The sequence below is a fragment of the Phaethon aethereus genome, assembly GCF_964289735.1.
Source record: "Phaethon aethereus genome assembly, chromosome: 12".
NCBI lineage: Eukaryota > Metazoa > Chordata > Aves > Phaethontiformes > Phaethontidae > Phaethon > Phaethon aethereus.
In genome coordinates this window covers 19,990,771-20,007,304 of record NC_138588.1, presented here as the reverse complement: position 1 = coordinate 20,007,304, position 16,534 = coordinate 19,990,771, and the positions used below count along the sequence as shown (strand labels likewise).

General features: G+C 42.1%; 1 protein-coding gene across 1 annotated transcript; it reads right to left on the bottom strand.

The window, feature by feature from the left end:
• Nucleotides 1-2,204: 2,204 nt before the first annotated feature.
• Nucleotides 2,205-15,758, bottom strand: CRABP1 (cellular retinoic acid binding protein 1; the record flags this gene model as incomplete). Its single annotated transcript, XM_082005290.1, has 4 exons — nt 2,205-2,255; nt 12,186-12,299; nt 15,072-15,250; nt 15,689-15,758. 4 exons carry the CDS (start codon nt 15,756-15,758, stop codon nt 2,205-2,207), a joined length of 414 nt encoding a protein of 137 aa, XP_081861416.1.
• Nucleotides 15,759-16,534: the final 776 nt, after the last annotated feature.

The window sequence follows — 16,534 nt, the reverse complement described above, 5'->3', positions numbered from 1 at the left end:
GCAGAAAAGGTAATTGCTAGGAGTAGCATTTTTCTGGAATGGCAAAACAGCCCTGCTACCTACTGGCTTTGGCTCTACTACTTGCCTCCTTCAGCTTGTACCAGCCACCACATCCACCACCCACCTTCTGGGAGGTGGAGGCAAAGCACTCTACAGTGTTGGTGGGCTCCTCTTGCTGTAGGATATGGCATGTGCCAGCATGTCCTGCAACACAGTGCTATTTACTTCTCAGCCTTGATGTGGCAAGACGCAGTTTTGTCTGCATCACTGAGAAGCTTTGAGCTAGCTCAGCCTGGTACTTTTTATGGAGTCCCTTTGGTACAGCTGATTGCAAAAGCAGATCCAGATACTCCTGAAATGGAATTTGTTTGGAAAAAAACCACCCAACTATTTTCATTTGAATCTTAAAAGAAGATAGAAAATAAAGACAGATCACTGTCATTCCCCCTCATGGCTTCAGTCTTACCAGGGGGTAGCTTCAGCTGCATCCAAACCACAATGAACTAATTTCAGGACATGCTTCAATGTGAGCTAATGTGCAGTGTATTTAATTGGTATCAACTGAACCCATGTCTTGGAAACAGGGTTTGGCTTAAGGTTAGAGCGTGGAAGGAAAAGATCACCTTTTCAACTGCAATGTTGTATCTTGAGTGCTGATGGCAGAGTAAGAGTGTGACCTGTCAGAGGAGAGGGGACAGAAAACATCATCATTTTCTCCCGTTGTGCTGCTGTAACTCACGCTGCAATATATAGAACAGGTGGGTGATTTCTCCATAGCCAATCCTATCAAAGGGGATTCCTCTGCATAGCTCTGCAAGTGACAAATAGACAAAGTAATTTGTTTCCCATGGATGTCCAAAGACGATCAAGCTTTGGACCCATTTTCCCATTCTGAACATTGAGCACAGTCCAGTAAACAGGCCATATACTCTGCTAACACTGAACCTCTTAAAAATCTTCTATGATTGAGTGACATGAAGCAGATAAATTATTTGTGCAAAGCTGAAAGTTGGTCAGATAAGCTTGGATATTGCACTGAAATAAGTAGCGCTCCTAGTCTCAGTCTCCTGGTATTTCCAAGGCTGAAGAACAGAAGAGTTTCTGGTGCATTAGAGGAAGGTCTGTCCAGCTTGAATCTAATACTTGATAGTACTGTGACCAGAATTCTGAACCAGAATAAATAAATTAAATTTGGTGTTTCTTTCCTCCTTTAACTATGGCCCTGGTTTGTGAAATACTTAGTTGTTCAAAGAATGAAAGATGATAGATTTACAGCTCTCACCAAAAGTCAGAGCTGTAACATTGAGGAGGAGGAAAGCCATTGGAAGTTCTCTCTGTCACAGGCAAGAAGGTAGAAGGGAAGCAGCTTTGCTAAGCTTTATCATTTTATGGCCCAGACAAGTAAAGTCTGTCAGATTCTGCTGGCTCTCTGATCAGGCCCAAGGTGCTTGGGTGTGATGACAATAAGTATTAGTCATGATCACAATGTTATTTGTCCTGTAGATACAGCTGGGTTTTGTACTTGGATAATGAGTGTCTCACCAGGGAAAGTCTGGGCATTCTTCAGAGACGCAGCAGGGAAGAGGGTAAAGATCTCTCCTTGTCTGGTCTGGTCTGGTTCTGCTGAATCACAGTCCCAGCAATCCCAGGATACAGGAATTGTTCTGCAACAACTCTCCCAAGGAGACAGGACAGAAAGAAGGAAAGAAGCAGAGCTCTGGGTTTGAGAGAGCAGCCTGCAGCTCTGTGAAAGGCCTTGCACTCTTGCTCTCCTACACTCTGCGTTGCCCTGGGAAGTGTTCCCTGGCAGCATAGTGCTAGCCAACAGCAGTGAAACTCCACACTGACTTCAACAGCGGGTAAAAAGTGTTTCAGTCCTAACCAAAGCACTGCTGGGTTTTCTATTAAAAACACCCCAAAACGGCTGTGAGTTATGCCCAATAAGTTTAATAATTGATGAAACCATAGCAAGTTGACAACTACAAAATACAAAGCAGACACGAAAAATGATGGCATAAAGTTGAAGGAATAGTGTCTGTGATGAAAAATGAAAGCAAAATACACTTAACAGAGGATATGGATTCAGATATAACACACACGGTCACATACAACACCGCATTAGTAACAGCAGACACAGATACTCATTATACTGGGGATTTTCACAGTTCTCCACTTCATCCCAGATGACAAGTAAAGTGATGTTTTTATTCTCTTACATAAATTCTTGTGCACACAACATCATCAGCACCAAAGGTCTGGAAAAGAAATAGAGATCAATCAGAAGAGATGGAACCAGCAAACATCTAGCACCATTTTTTAATGTTATTTTTACTATAACAGCTAGTTCTACAGAAAAAATACATTTTCCTATGTCTTCTGACAGATGAGAGTAAAGAAAGGAGTCATTTTGGAAGAGGAATGCAATGTAAATGACCTTTTTTCCAAGGCACGATGAATTTTGTCAGAATGATAAATGACACAGAAATTCCCTTTTTCTATAGTTTCTTGGCATGCATTTATAAATAAACATGAGAAAAGAAAGAGAATTTGGAATGTACTGTTGTTATATTTAGAAACAGTTGCAGCACTTTGAACTGGAAATGCTGAGGGTGGAATTCAGATGCCATGTTCAAAGGGTGTTCTTTGATATTTGCAGGTATAAACCAGAGTAGTTCAAATGAAGTCAGCAGAGCAATGCTGAAGACCAGGAGAATGTATACCTATAACCTGTAAACATAATGCTGCTGCAAGATGTTGACATACCATGCCAGGATACCAAAACCCTCTCTCCCAAGCTGTAACGTGGGCAGTGTCAGTCACAACCTTCTTTCAGGATACTGTGACCTTAACCAGTGAATTTATTAACTATGATAAGGGTCTGAAACGAGGGCACATAATGGAGAAAAATGTTGTGGATATCAAACTCATTTCACATGACTAAACACCTATGAGATCTCACAAGCATTTGATCACTACACATCTGAAAGTCACTGACTTACTACAGACTATGTCCCATTACCGTCCCATTTCTTACACCAGAGTCAGTACCTCAGAGCACCTTGATTTCCCAGGTACTTAGAGCTGGTGTTATGTTATAGCATTGACCGAAACAGAGTTTCAGATATGCATCTGAAAGCGTGCAGTTTTTTAATTGCTCTATCGTTCTGCACTTAAACGGCAATTCTGCCACAGCAATATTGCAGTACAGATTATCAGGACATTTAGGCAGGACAGTGATTGTGGCAGCTGCCTGAGAAAGCCACCTAAACCCCAAAGCGACGGTATGCCACTTCAGGTCTGACAAGCTAAAATCTAAGCAAGCAATTAAACATGAAGGAAATAATGGCTGCAAGAGTGAGGAAATACTGACTGCAAAAAACTTCATGTTCAGCTACACTGACAGACAGTTTCGAGTTCACTACTAACAAGTTGTGAGGTGGGATGTTTGGCTGTATTAACTGCCAAGGTCTCACTGAAAAATATAATTAAGACCTACCCCAGTGTGTTATGAAAATTCAGCTGGACTTTATTTGTTTTAATGCTTTCTACGCCTATTTTGGCCAACACCTCTTTGAAAGGACTTGGCTTTAAAACTGACTCTGGCTTATATTTTTTTCACTTTATTGAGGGGAAAAGTCTGTTAGTGTTTTGGAGATATAGGCTTTGTTTTTATGCATATAAAGAGCTTATCATATCAATCTTTATATAAATTTATAGCTTATACATGAAAATGTCTGAAAATGAACATTAAAGGATGCAGATAATTCTCTATTGCCTGCAGCACCAGCTGCAAATACCCTTACTATGGCTTCCTTCAACATTTCCAGAGTTACACACAAAGGCAAAATTATTTCGTCAGGATCTTTGCCAGAGAAAGCAAGTCAGAGTCAAGACCATCCAGGGCTTGAGGTTGTCTGTGGAGACTGGAAAGTCACTGTGGCAGTTACTGTCTTTCTATGGTACATCCAGGCACTGCTAAACACAGTGAAGTTTGGGTCCCCCGCTGCTATTTCAACACAAACCATAAATAATAGTAAAACAGTCTTTCTGTAGTGTTCTCCAAGAGCTGGCACGGCCCCAGTCTGACAGTTGGAGCTGTACAGCTATGCAGCCACAGCTTGTGATGTGAGCGGGTGCCACATCAGCCAGTTCTAATGAGAATGGCTGCAGCAGCAGTTTGCCAAAACTCTTGTAACCTCCCTAGTAAATTTATGTCTATTCTTTCAGGGAAATTAAGAGACAAATTCCTTCCCCTAAACCTATGCAACAGCAGTTATTCTCACAACGCAGCTGTATTGAGAGGGAACACTGCAGGGAAGACTAGATTGAAACAGATGTGATCCACGCTGCAAGTCTCTCCTAGGGTGCCACTATAGGTCTGAGTGTCTGAAATTCTAGTGTCCAGTTCTGAGACTGCGGTCCTGGGCAGAGCTTGCTCCTAAGACATCAGTGTAGTCTGGTTGGCAGCTTCTTTGCAAGACCCACAAGGAGGAAGTGTGAAAATAAAGATAAAAATTTGTGGAGGAAGAAAAAAGAAATAGTAACTTTCTGGGAAAGCTCAGTAGTATGGGTGCATCCAGAATGCATTGCATACAGCAAGTCTACTGTATGTACACACTGACTGTTGTGCACTCACAAAGTCACAACTTGACACGCTTGTGATAAAGTGCAATGGCTGTTTGCTTTGTACTTCCAACATCCAGCTCCAGCTGGACTTCTGGACTCTTGAAAATCTCAGGCAAAGGACTGTATTCAGATTGCTCTGTCAGGATAAAAATTAAGTGCAGAAAACATGGACGTACCTGGAGAACCCAAATACATAGTAGTCTTACGCAGTTGCTATACACAAGGATTGTCATTCTCTTCAACACACCAGTCTCACAGTCTGGAAAACCACTATAATTTAACACAATCATATCTTTAAATCTAGATCGTAAAGAGATAAAATTCATACAAAGCCCAATTACATTTACTTTGGAGTACCATGTAGCCACTGGGCACTTCTCAGAACAGCCAGGCATCCCTTCCGTGAAGGCCCAGCTCAGGTTATGTGGCCTCTGACCTGTTCCAGGAATAAGCTGCATTTTTTAGCACTTAGATTTTATACCTTATACCCATTCAGATGATTAGTGACCTAATTCCACAAAAATAAATGGCTTTGATTGTCATGGTTATGTATATGGTTTAAATGTGGACTTATATACAAGGCATTTCCCTATCTTATTGTAACTTACTAGAATTGTTGATAAAACTCCACTAAATGTTGCTAAACAAAAAGGAACATGTTCAAACTTGCTGCATTCCTTTTCTTCTGGTTACTCACAGAAATCTCTAATGTACAGTTGGGCCCAACCTCAGGGGAAGATCCAAATCAAAAGACTGTTACTCCCCTATCTTTCACACTTAAATCCGGGGGTAGGATGAAGCAGTTTAGTGTCTATGGTTCTAATTCTAGGTTGGAAAGGAGTGATAGTTCCTGTCAGAACAAGCCGACTTTAAAGATTTCCATGACCCAAAGGAGTAGAACTTCCTAATAAAAAGAAAGAGAACGAGCAATCCTGGCTACGTGGCAGTGAAGTTTCACCAGAGCAACCGAAAAAAAGTACAACACTACCAAACTGCAATTCAAATCTAATGAGAAGATGAGGGATTTTCAAACACCACCTTCTCATCGTCTTGCAAAGGTCCCATTAATATTACAAAATGCTACAAGGCAAGGCTTCTATCTAAATCTAAAATAGGATTTTAAATGTGCAATGACTGCAAATTACAGATTTGTTTTCTTCACTTAGCTTATCATAATCTGTAGCTAAGAGTCCAAAAGCACACTGCAAACAAAGCCCTGCACAGGGGGATAATCCAATAAATTGACCTCTCTCAGTTCACTCAAAATCTGATGACCACTGACATCATTAGAGATTAAAAGAGAATTACAGGGCAGTAATATATTACTGTATGAGTAAACCTGCTTTTTGAAGGCCTTCTTTACAAGCATTTGCTGAGGAGCCTTAGTGATAAGTGGAATGCACAGTCTAATTAGGAAGATGGTCATTGAAACCATCACCTGGGAAGGATCACTTCTGCCAGTGTACGCAAAAATTCCGTTATCTGCTCATGACTGACCAACCTGCACAGGCAACTTGCAAAAGGAAGACAGAATATATCAGCAAACAAATGAAGATATTGCTTAAATGAATCCTCAGAAAAGGCTTTGTCCGCAGGCAAAGTTCCATGTTATCCAGAATAAAGATATAAATCTTCACAATAAAGGCATATTGCATATTTCCTTTCTCTACCTGACTCCCATAATGTTTTATGAAAGAGGTTGATTATTATGGGGCCGTAGTCACAGAAGGTGCAGCCCGCACTTTCAAACTTGGATATTAATGGCAAATTATCCATTAGACAACCTCACTTTCTGGAGGATATCAATCGACAGGACCATGCAAAATAAGGTCATTTATCAAGGTACGTAAATGTTGATATTTGTGTTTGAGAACTGCTATATTAATACAGTTTCCTCAGAGTCATGCAACAAATGAACGACAGAGGTAAGAACATGAGAAAATGATATCTCCCAGTAGTAGTCTTCAAAACCAATACCCAGCAACGTCTAAGCTACAGCTGGTATTATAAGAGGCTGTATACAGGATCAGATGCATCCAGGATGCAAATGGCTTTGGCTTCTTTCTCTGCCTGTGTGTTTGGGATGTGACCCAGACAAGGCTGTACTAGTGAGCAGGGGCTACAGATCCCTAAGCCCCCTTCTACATCTGCTCCTGGCAAATAGTAAATTAAAGCATTAGGTCCATGCAACACATACATATGCATTATTACAGGCTTTTGAACTTTTATCAAGGCTGCTTTAACGCGGTCAGCAGCAAACCCCACCACTGACTTCGGTCTGAGTAGACCCTCCTTTTGCTAACTAAATTTTTTTAAGAACACTCATCAAAAAACATAGAAAAGTTAAACACTTAGGTAGCTTAACATTGTTCAATACAGGGCTTAGGCACATCACAAATCTCAGCATTTGGCTGCAAAGTATCTTTCCAAATCTGCACTGACCCTTCTCACCTACTATGTTTGATTTTAGAAGCCAGCAATATCATTTAAAAAATGTTCACTCACTCATCTAGGTCTAGGCTCCACAGTTCACCAGTTTTAATCAACTACAGCATTATTTTTCTGGGGAGGGAATGTAGAATAGAAACCATGCTTGCAACCCCGCTAATGTTTTGATCTTTGACCCTTGCTATAATTGATTCAGAGAACCCCTGTGTGATACGTGAACTGTGTAAAATGTGGTCTGAGGCTGTTTTTAAAGCCCCTCTTCAGTAATCATCCACTTTAAAACATTCGTGTGTTACAGATTAAACTAAAATCTATAGAGGCATGAGCAGCCATGAAAGCAGCAATGCAGATAAAGTTTGAATATAAATGTTTCTCATTTGAATAGCTAACATTTGGCAGCAGCATCCTTTAACTTGGTAAAGAGCAGACCTTTTGTTCTTCTGACTTACACAAGTGATTGATAGCTCATTAATGTCCCTGACAAAAACACCCAGCAACAGCAAAAACATTATAGAGTATAAAAGAAAAGGGAAGAAAAAGCATATTAGAGTAGATTTAATCCCAGATCTTAATTTTCTACAAGGAAATCTATATAATTGTATTATATTCTGATCTTGATTGTTCAAATGCTAATCCAAGTATAGTTTATGAACGTGGACTTGTAAATACAGATATTCTGACTCTCTGTATGCATTACAGTCTTAAAGTACAATACAATATAATCTAAAGAAACAGTCAAGACAAATGTGGACTCTGATGCGGATCTATCCCTTTCACCCTCCCTTTCTTGCATCCTCCATGTAATTTTTTAATCTACATTGTTCAGTACTTCTAAAAATGCAGCACTGAAATGCCAGGAAGTGCATCAGATGAGATTAGAATAAACAACACTGATGAAGGTAGTTGCAATGTTCTAACACATTCACAGCACCTTTTTTATAATGCAGAGCTTGATCTTTCTTCCCTTACTCAGCTGAAAGGACTCTTTTTCTAACAGGACTTTAGACCTACATCTGCCATTATAGGAGCCAAATATTATTTATGCTACTAATAACAGTAATCTCATTCTCCATGCTGCAAGTTGCTAAGAAGAATTAAAGGCAAACTTAACTGGTACCTGGAAGGCAAAGAAAACCTTTGCTAACTAAATGGTTTGTTCCCAGCATCTGTGTACCAGAGGCCATGATGTGACATGGAAGACCATCATATTGCTCCAAGGGAATATCTTTGAAGAACATAAGGAATTCTTCCGCCAGGATGCAAGAAAGATTGATAATTATACAGTAATATGGTTTCTATTTTAGCTCTATGATGGTCATGACAATTCAACATTGATTTTTTTTTTCATTACATGTGATAATAAATGCATTTTATTTAACATGCTGTGTTGGGGAGAAAAATATATCCTTCCACTAGGAAAATGTCATAGTCAAATGGACCCCCTAAGCAATGCAACATATTAGATCAAAATTACGTGGCAAAGCTTCAACATTTATGCAGCCAGTATTAGCGGAGTAAAACTAATTCCTTACCCCCTGCCTGTTGCCCCAAGCCTTTTTTCCATTCATGCCTCTGTCTAACACAGTTTAGATGCCACCTTGCAACTTTTTCCAAATGGGATATGAGTTTTTTTGATTTCTTCTGCAAACATATGTAATAGCTAAGGACATTCAAGACTTCTTGAAAGATTTCTTTAGATAGAGAAACAGGAGCAGAGAGTGTGAGAAGTATCGGCCTTACAGAGTTCATAAACTGCTACATCACAGGCTCTGCCCCATAAAGACAGCTTCCCAGCTGCAGACATCTAGAAGTTCACAAGAATGTGGTTTCCTTCTGCTAGAATGGAAATAGGGAAAGCTTACCAAAGCACATCAGAAAGAGTAAGGAACGGAAAATATTTCTTACCTAAGTAGGGAGGTTTGAGAAGTGTGATGATGGGAATTATTAAATGTTTGAAGTGATATGGGTAGCAAAACTGAATGACAATGAATATCAGGTCCTAAAGAACCCTAACAAAGCTAGGAGGATGGAAGAAGAAAGAGAGGAGAAGACAAAGAAAGATCTCTTATTCTCACTATGATCTTAGTTTTGAGGAAGTATGATCTAAGTAGGGGTTTGCAGACTCAGATACAAGGAAAATTTCCAAGCCTAAGATAAAAAAATTTGACTTGAATCTTTCTTCACTGGGGTGATGAAAAACCCAAACACAGCTGAGCGGCAAGAGATCAAAAGGGATCATGGGGACTTTTCACTAAGAGCTTCTATTCCTACTTTGTTCCCTGTTATAGAGGAACACATCTCAGCCAATCCCTTCAGGTAGTTTAGCTTTTAAAGGCCAAATAATGGTCTGGCGGGAATATTCTGGGGTTCTAAAATTAGGAGCCACAGACAAGAAAATGTAGCTTCCCTTTCCCTCTTCTGTCTTCCTCCAAACAGTAGAACCCTTTGTTGCCTCCCAGAAGGGTTAATTTTGGCCATCTTAATTTCTCCAAAGGACCACAGACCTCACACTCACCACCATTACTCCTAGAAACATACTGTTGCTGAGCTTTAGGGTGTCAGAAGATTTTGAACATGTTGACCCATATATTTAAAAGATTTGTACATTCAGTGCCATCAAATGTCATGACAGGCTTGAAAATCTTTGTCCTAACCAAGTAATAATTAATAAAGCAAAAGAGGCCATTACTTTCCAGAAAAGAGGTAGGAGAATGGCACTGCATATCATATTAAATGGTAAAAGACAGAGAATGATCTGTATCACTTGGAAGCAAACACTATGTTTTCATAATGGCCACGGTAAAATTGTACATTGCAACCAATGAACATAGTCCCAACTTGCAGGAGAGGGGATGGGGATCAGTCTGTGCAATTAGAAAGCAGGAAAATTACTTGGGATCATGATCAGCTGAGCATGAGTTGCCAAAGAAGAGTTAACAAAGTCCTCGCATATAAATCAGAATAATTTCAGGGCAGGGAGATGAAGTCACCGCTACATCAGGTGCTAGTGTGATTGCTAGCAAAACAGTATGTGCAGTTCTGGTGTTCACAGTTTAGAAAGGAAACTGATAAATTGGAGGGGGATATAGAAGCACTGAAAGAACGATTCAAGGAAAGCTTGCTCTATGTTGAAGGGCTCAAAGTCTTCCAGTGGTTTAGCTTAACATCAGGAAGGTGCTTCCAAGAGGTGGCTTGATCAGTGTTGTTACGAGAAATATTTGCAATAACAAACTTTAGGTGTATTATTTAGGTTCTTTTATACACAATGTGTAATGACTGGATGTTGAATCTAGACATAGACAGATTAGAAATAATGTGTATATTTTAATGGCAAGGAAATAAACCAGTAAAACAACTTATCAAAAGTTGTGATTGAGTTCCCTTAAATGGAAATATTTTAATAAGAAGGAAGTTTTTCTAATTTATATCCTAATTTGAAAAATAGTTTATTCAGAAAAGCTTAACTGTATTATACAAGAAAAAAGGTTAGATGCCTTTATAATCTTTGAGACGCTCTGGTTTCTTAACCAACCTCATTCTTCCCCAGCAGAGCAAGTTCCCATTGCTGACTGCAGGAGGCAATTGTATTATGACTGGCTTTCTTGATTTGCTTGGAGCAGTTCACTTTGTTTAACAGCTGCCTCACTAGTTTGTTGCTTTAATAATAAACTACAGAAATATATTGTTAGAAAGCTGGAAAAATGACAGTTGAGAATATATTTTGTCCACTGCATTATATATAAAGATGTGAAGCAGCGATCAAGGTACTTTGCCTCCTAAAGGTTTCTGATAATATAAAGAATTCCAATGGTTGAGTCAAAAGAAATTATCCAGAATTGGAGTATTCATTCAATAGAAACCAGCGTGATTTCACTAACAGCATACACCTCCTCATAAGGGGTGGGTGAACAGTTCCAGGGTGTCTGGAATAATATTAACACCTTAAAAGCCTTTTGTTTGTACTTGGTTACGTTTGGCTCCTGGTTTTGTTTCAGGTGCAATCTTAAAAACAGAGCTCCAACTGCTTTAAAGAAACAGTAGGGAGGCTGTTTGTTTTTTAAAGTGCAGAGGCTTCGTTAGTGTGATAGTTTGAAATAAAACCTCCCTGCTTTGATGTTTTCTTACCCGTCACTCCAGCAGCCTGTCTTCCATGCACAAACTGATGAGGCGTAACAGTCTAATCAACTATTTACCCAGAATTCACTAGTAGGAACATGTGCAACAAAATGATTCTGAAGTCAAGCTGAACTGTGCTACTTGAAACTCAGAGAAACTATGTCTTTGTCCCATTCAGGATATTGTTTCATTAACGTAGAGGGACAATGGAGGAAAGATTCAGTAAAGAGAACTCAACTCTAACAGAAATAAGTACAATATAAATAAACTGCACGCGATTCATGGCATAAACAGCGAGGCAGTTGCAGAGGTGCTGCTCAGAATGCCTACAGTAACCCTGCCACCATATGGAAGGTCACACAGGAGTGGGGGGATGTTGGCTGACAGCAAATGTGCAAATCGGTGTATTTCTGAGAAACTCATGAAGGCAATTCTGAACTGCATTCAGAGATTTTACAATCAGGAACTGCAGAAGGTGGCAGAGATGGGAGAAGAATTATATGTTCTTCATAAACAGAATGAGATTAGAGCATGCTAACAATGTGCCACATCATTCGTGCTATACACCATGTGATTGTGGATAAGAAGCAACATATGATGCACATGCCTAAAAGAGAAGGTTCTCCAGAAATGAGGTCAAATGCCTTGATCTCACTTTCACCAGAGAAAATCTGCAATAAATCAAGCAAATTCTTTGGTGGTGGTGTGAATTTACAGAGCAGAAGTGGCCCACTTGTGATTATTCTACCAGCAAAAGTATGGCAAAAGTTATAGCAATAAAATGCAAGTGAGAACCTGCATATATCTTCATTTGTTCTTAAAAAAAACATAAAAAGAAAGGAAAAAAAAAAAGTGATGTATAAGTTGTGCTCTACAGATTATGAAAATGGTAGTTTTACAGATGGATTTAAGTAAGGAAAAATAGGAAGTCATACTATATGGTAACAAAAAACTGTTAATATGGTGCATGTATTGGGTGGGTTCAAGGTTCTTACCAAAATCAGCTCATCATTAGCTAATTCTCGAGTCCAGTATGTTTTGGGGCCATCACCCTCAATAAGAGTTTGTTTGCAATAGATCTTGTTTTCATTCTCCCAAGTAGCCAAACTCTGTGGGCAAGAAAACCATTAAGAATAACATTAATTATATTCCCCAGCAGCATGAAGCAGAGAGACAACAATGAGCAGTAGTGAGAATAATTGCTGCAGTAAAAGAGCAACACATAGACAGATAAAGGCAAAGGGAAAAAGACATCAGTGGAAAGTGGTGAAATCAAAATTAAGGTGTAAGGGGGCACTTTGGATATATATTATAGTATATACTATATATAGGTAAGGTATATAGTAATAACGAAGTAATTGTAAATGTGTCTTTTCAGTGTAAATCCACATTTGTTTCCAAATTAAAAAGCCACTCAGTTTTCATAAAATGCTTGATGTTGAAAAGTTTAATTTAGAAACATGTGATAATGTAGTTTCTACATTCCCAAGCATCTTTGTACACATGTGGTTTGATCTGACATGTTATTTATCACTAGAGAGTCCCCTTAGTGTAAAAAAAGCATAAAGAATTTTATGTATCATGTTGTGGTCATAAATAATGCGGTATTTGTCACTTACAACCTTTCACAACCTTTCATGCTATATGGCACTGTGCCAAGTTAACTGCATATTAAATACTTCTTGTGCTAACAAACTAGAATAAATCACAAGTAAATTAAAGAAACTTTGTCACAATTCTGGTGTTTGCGATATTACTTTTTTAAGGTTGTGGGTCTGGAGATTAAAATACCCTTGAGCATTTTTCAAAGCATTTCAGTGATGACTATGAAACCACTGAAAAATAAAAAAACCACCACCATAGGATTTGTTTAGCTTTCACAAACAGGCAAGCCCTGACTTTCTTGCTTTTCATTCTAGCACTGAACTACTCTTCTACAGTGCAATGGAACAGCTGTGCAGAAGGATGCCCTGTAATGAATGTGCAAGTAATCGCTTTATAACTAGCACATGGGAGACATTCATTAGTCTGTGATTATATACATATATGTGTGTGTATGTGTGTGCATATGTATGCATAAATACAAGTTAAGACTTCCCAGACTTTCCAAGGGGAAAAAAACTTTACTCTGATTTAAAATTAGCTGTTTACTGTACAAATATTTTTTCAAAACAATAGTTTTTTTAAGCCATCCAACCATCTCAAATGGCAGTTATAGAAGCTATGCCTTGCGGTACAACTACATATGACTTGCTCTTTGTCTGTATGAACAATGGATCAAGTTAGTTGGCAAACCCTCCACCCCATAAAGTGTATCAAAACCCATCACCAATCAGCAATTTTGCCAGATATTGCAAATTACATTCTGAAGTATTATTTTATTATCTGTCAGTTTCTGCTCTGTGGCCACATCTTGGTTATATACACACAGCAGTACAACTTATTCCTGAGAGTGGGCTATAAATAATTTCACAACACATGGAAAAAATTTACTACTTCACAAAACACATTTCTTTCAGATTTTTCCAACTTTCATAGCTTACAGCCATAATTATTGTTTTTCCATCTGCAGCAATAAATCTTTCTCTAGAAAGCGGGTCACATTTATTGTATATGCATTATGCATGAACACACTAAAATACTACTTTTGCCGAACAAGATAAATTAACAAAGCCAGCAACATTTCCTGAACAAACTGTTAAATATACGATAACTCATCCTAGAGATCAAGTGGATGTTCTAAATGTTCACTGGTTCCCAGAATCTGCTTCCCTTTTTCATAAATTTAAATTCACAGCAATTGCATCAGAGATAGTAAGTTCCGAATTTTTAGTGGTGCAAATGTTCTCAGAAGCTGGTCCAAGAATTACCAGAGATCATATTTTGGAAGTAGATTATTTCACCATCATAGGATACTTTTGAAATTGTATTCTTATTTGGGACTACAATCTGATACTCTTTACTCATACTTCTTTTGTAAGTGTTTTATATATACTTCTCTTGAAAAAGTGTGAGAGTAAGGTGCCTGAAGAAAGGATAACTAATCCATGCCTTTGATAACTTTTTTCAAAAGACAGCTATGATCACAGCCCAGTTCTCCAATACCCCAGATCCCAGGTATTTACACCAGCAAGAAGCTGGTGTCAGATGCTGCCGACTTAAAGCCCCCTCCATGGCCACAGAAGCAGTTACAAAGGTAGAAGAGCAGGGGCTTACACACAGAATCAAGCCCCAAACACTCCAGTGAACGCCCTCTAACGTGCTTCTGCACGAGGAGATGGTGTAATTATGGCTGGTATAACACTAGCTGAAAGTCTGTCTTACACTGTTAAAGACTTATCTGATCAGCAAACTGGAGACATGCACTTGCAAGGGAATGAAAGAGGATTTCAGCCCCAAACTACCAACAGTCTACATACAGCCCTGCTTGAGAACTCGGCTGATGCAGTTTAGGACAAAAGTTATGTTAGGTTTGTGTACCTCCTGACTCTTGAGGTCTCTCTCGCTCCACCATTCCCAATGTTCCTGCCAGGGACAGAGGTTGGGAGAGCTTTCACTGCAGAGAGGGAAGCAAAAAGAGCTGGACAAAACCCTGCCAGCTAAAGAGTCAGCAAGCAGGTACTCGAACTCTGCCTTTGAGACCCGCCAAGCTTTGTGCCTTCAGATTTCAGTTTTACCCTGCAAGAGGGAGAATGTCGGGCAAAGGACAAGAGGAGCGGCGACCACCAAGCACCCCCAATAAGTGTTTCTGGGAAAAAGAGGGTGGGGGGCATCAATTCCTCTGCCTAGGGAACCAGCAACAGATGTGTTTGTCCCATCTAAAAAGAACTGGGTAACACACAGACACAGACACACACACATGCCCCCAGCTCTCCTCCTACCCTGCACTTTCGTCCATCCACTGTCTCCTCCTCAAAGCTCTCCCCGATTTTGAAGTTGATCTCAGTGGTACGGACAGTGGTGGAAGTTTTGATGTAGAACTGGTCCCCGTCCTGGCGGATCTCCACGTGGGGTTTGGAGGCGGCAGCCACCGCCACCTTCCTGAGCATGGCATTGACACCTGGGCGAAGCGGGAAAGAAGCAGAGCTTGACGTCGCCAGCCGCGCCCGGGGCTGAGCGCGCCCTGCGGCGGGGCTCGGCACCGCCCGCGGCGGCAGCGAGCTGCGGCGCTCCGGTAGGCGCTGCCCGGACGGCAACGCCGGCTCTTGCGGGGCCCCCGGGGCAGAGCCGAGCAGGAGCCGCCGAGCCAGCGGCAGCCCCGATGTCCGCGGCAGGACGGCCGGCATTGGCAGGTGAGGCTCCGACGGCGCCGTGCCTGCCGTCGGCCCTCCCCGGGCAAGGGCTCCCAGCTTTCCCCCGCACGGAGCTTTCCCGGGTGCCTGGCTCCGAAAGCACCGGAGCGCGGCTCCGGCTGCAGCCACCCCGCCCGTGCTCCCCCTCCCGCGGGACACGGCCCCAGGCCGCCCGCTGCCCGGCGCCGGGCTCCCCCGCGCCTCACCCAGCGCCTTGAGGAGCTCGTCGAAATTCTCGCTGCTCCTCATCTTCCAAGTGCCGGCGAAGTTGGGCATGGCGGGGCGGGCGCTGCGGACGGCGGCGAGGACGCGGCGCTGCTGCTCGCTCTCCGGCCCAGGCACCTTGTGAGCGGGGCGGACCGCGGCGGCGGCTGGGAGAGCGGGTCACACCCACCCGGCCCCCCACCCCTTCCCCCGCCGCCAGACTGCCGCCCCCCCGCCCAGCCGTGGCCCCGGCGTCCGTCCGCCCGTCCGTCCGCCCGCCCGTTCATCCATCCATCACTCGCTGCCCACCTGCCTTGCAGGCCGCCAGCTGCCTCCTGGGGCATCCCAGCAAGGCGAGCCCGACTGCCCCTTGTCCCACAGCTGGGGTGGACACTGAGGGCCTGATGAAAGGCCCCGGAGGCAGGCAAGGAAGGGAGAGCGCAATCCCCATAGGACCAGCCTCTCCGGGCTCACGCCGGATTGATCCCCATCACTGCAGGGCCCAGGCACAGCAATACATCACACCCTCGCCCCCGAGCTCCCCGTGCGCCCAGGCCTGCCAGCCCGGCGGGCCTGCACACCCACCAGCCCGCACCCAGCATCTGGGCGACCGGCAGCCCAAGGAGGTGCCGGCAGCACAGCCCTTCCCAGGATAGGAGAGTGCTGTGAGGAAGCTGTCACTGCCCCTGATCTCCGCCTGCCCCTTGGAGAAGGACAAAGACATACACGATGTCCGTACCGCTCCCCCCTCACAGCCACGCTCTCCCTCACTGCTCTGTGGCACTTTTGGCAGGTGGAGGGTACAGCTCTGCGGAACCAGAAGGTATTCCTACCGCCTCAGAAAGAGC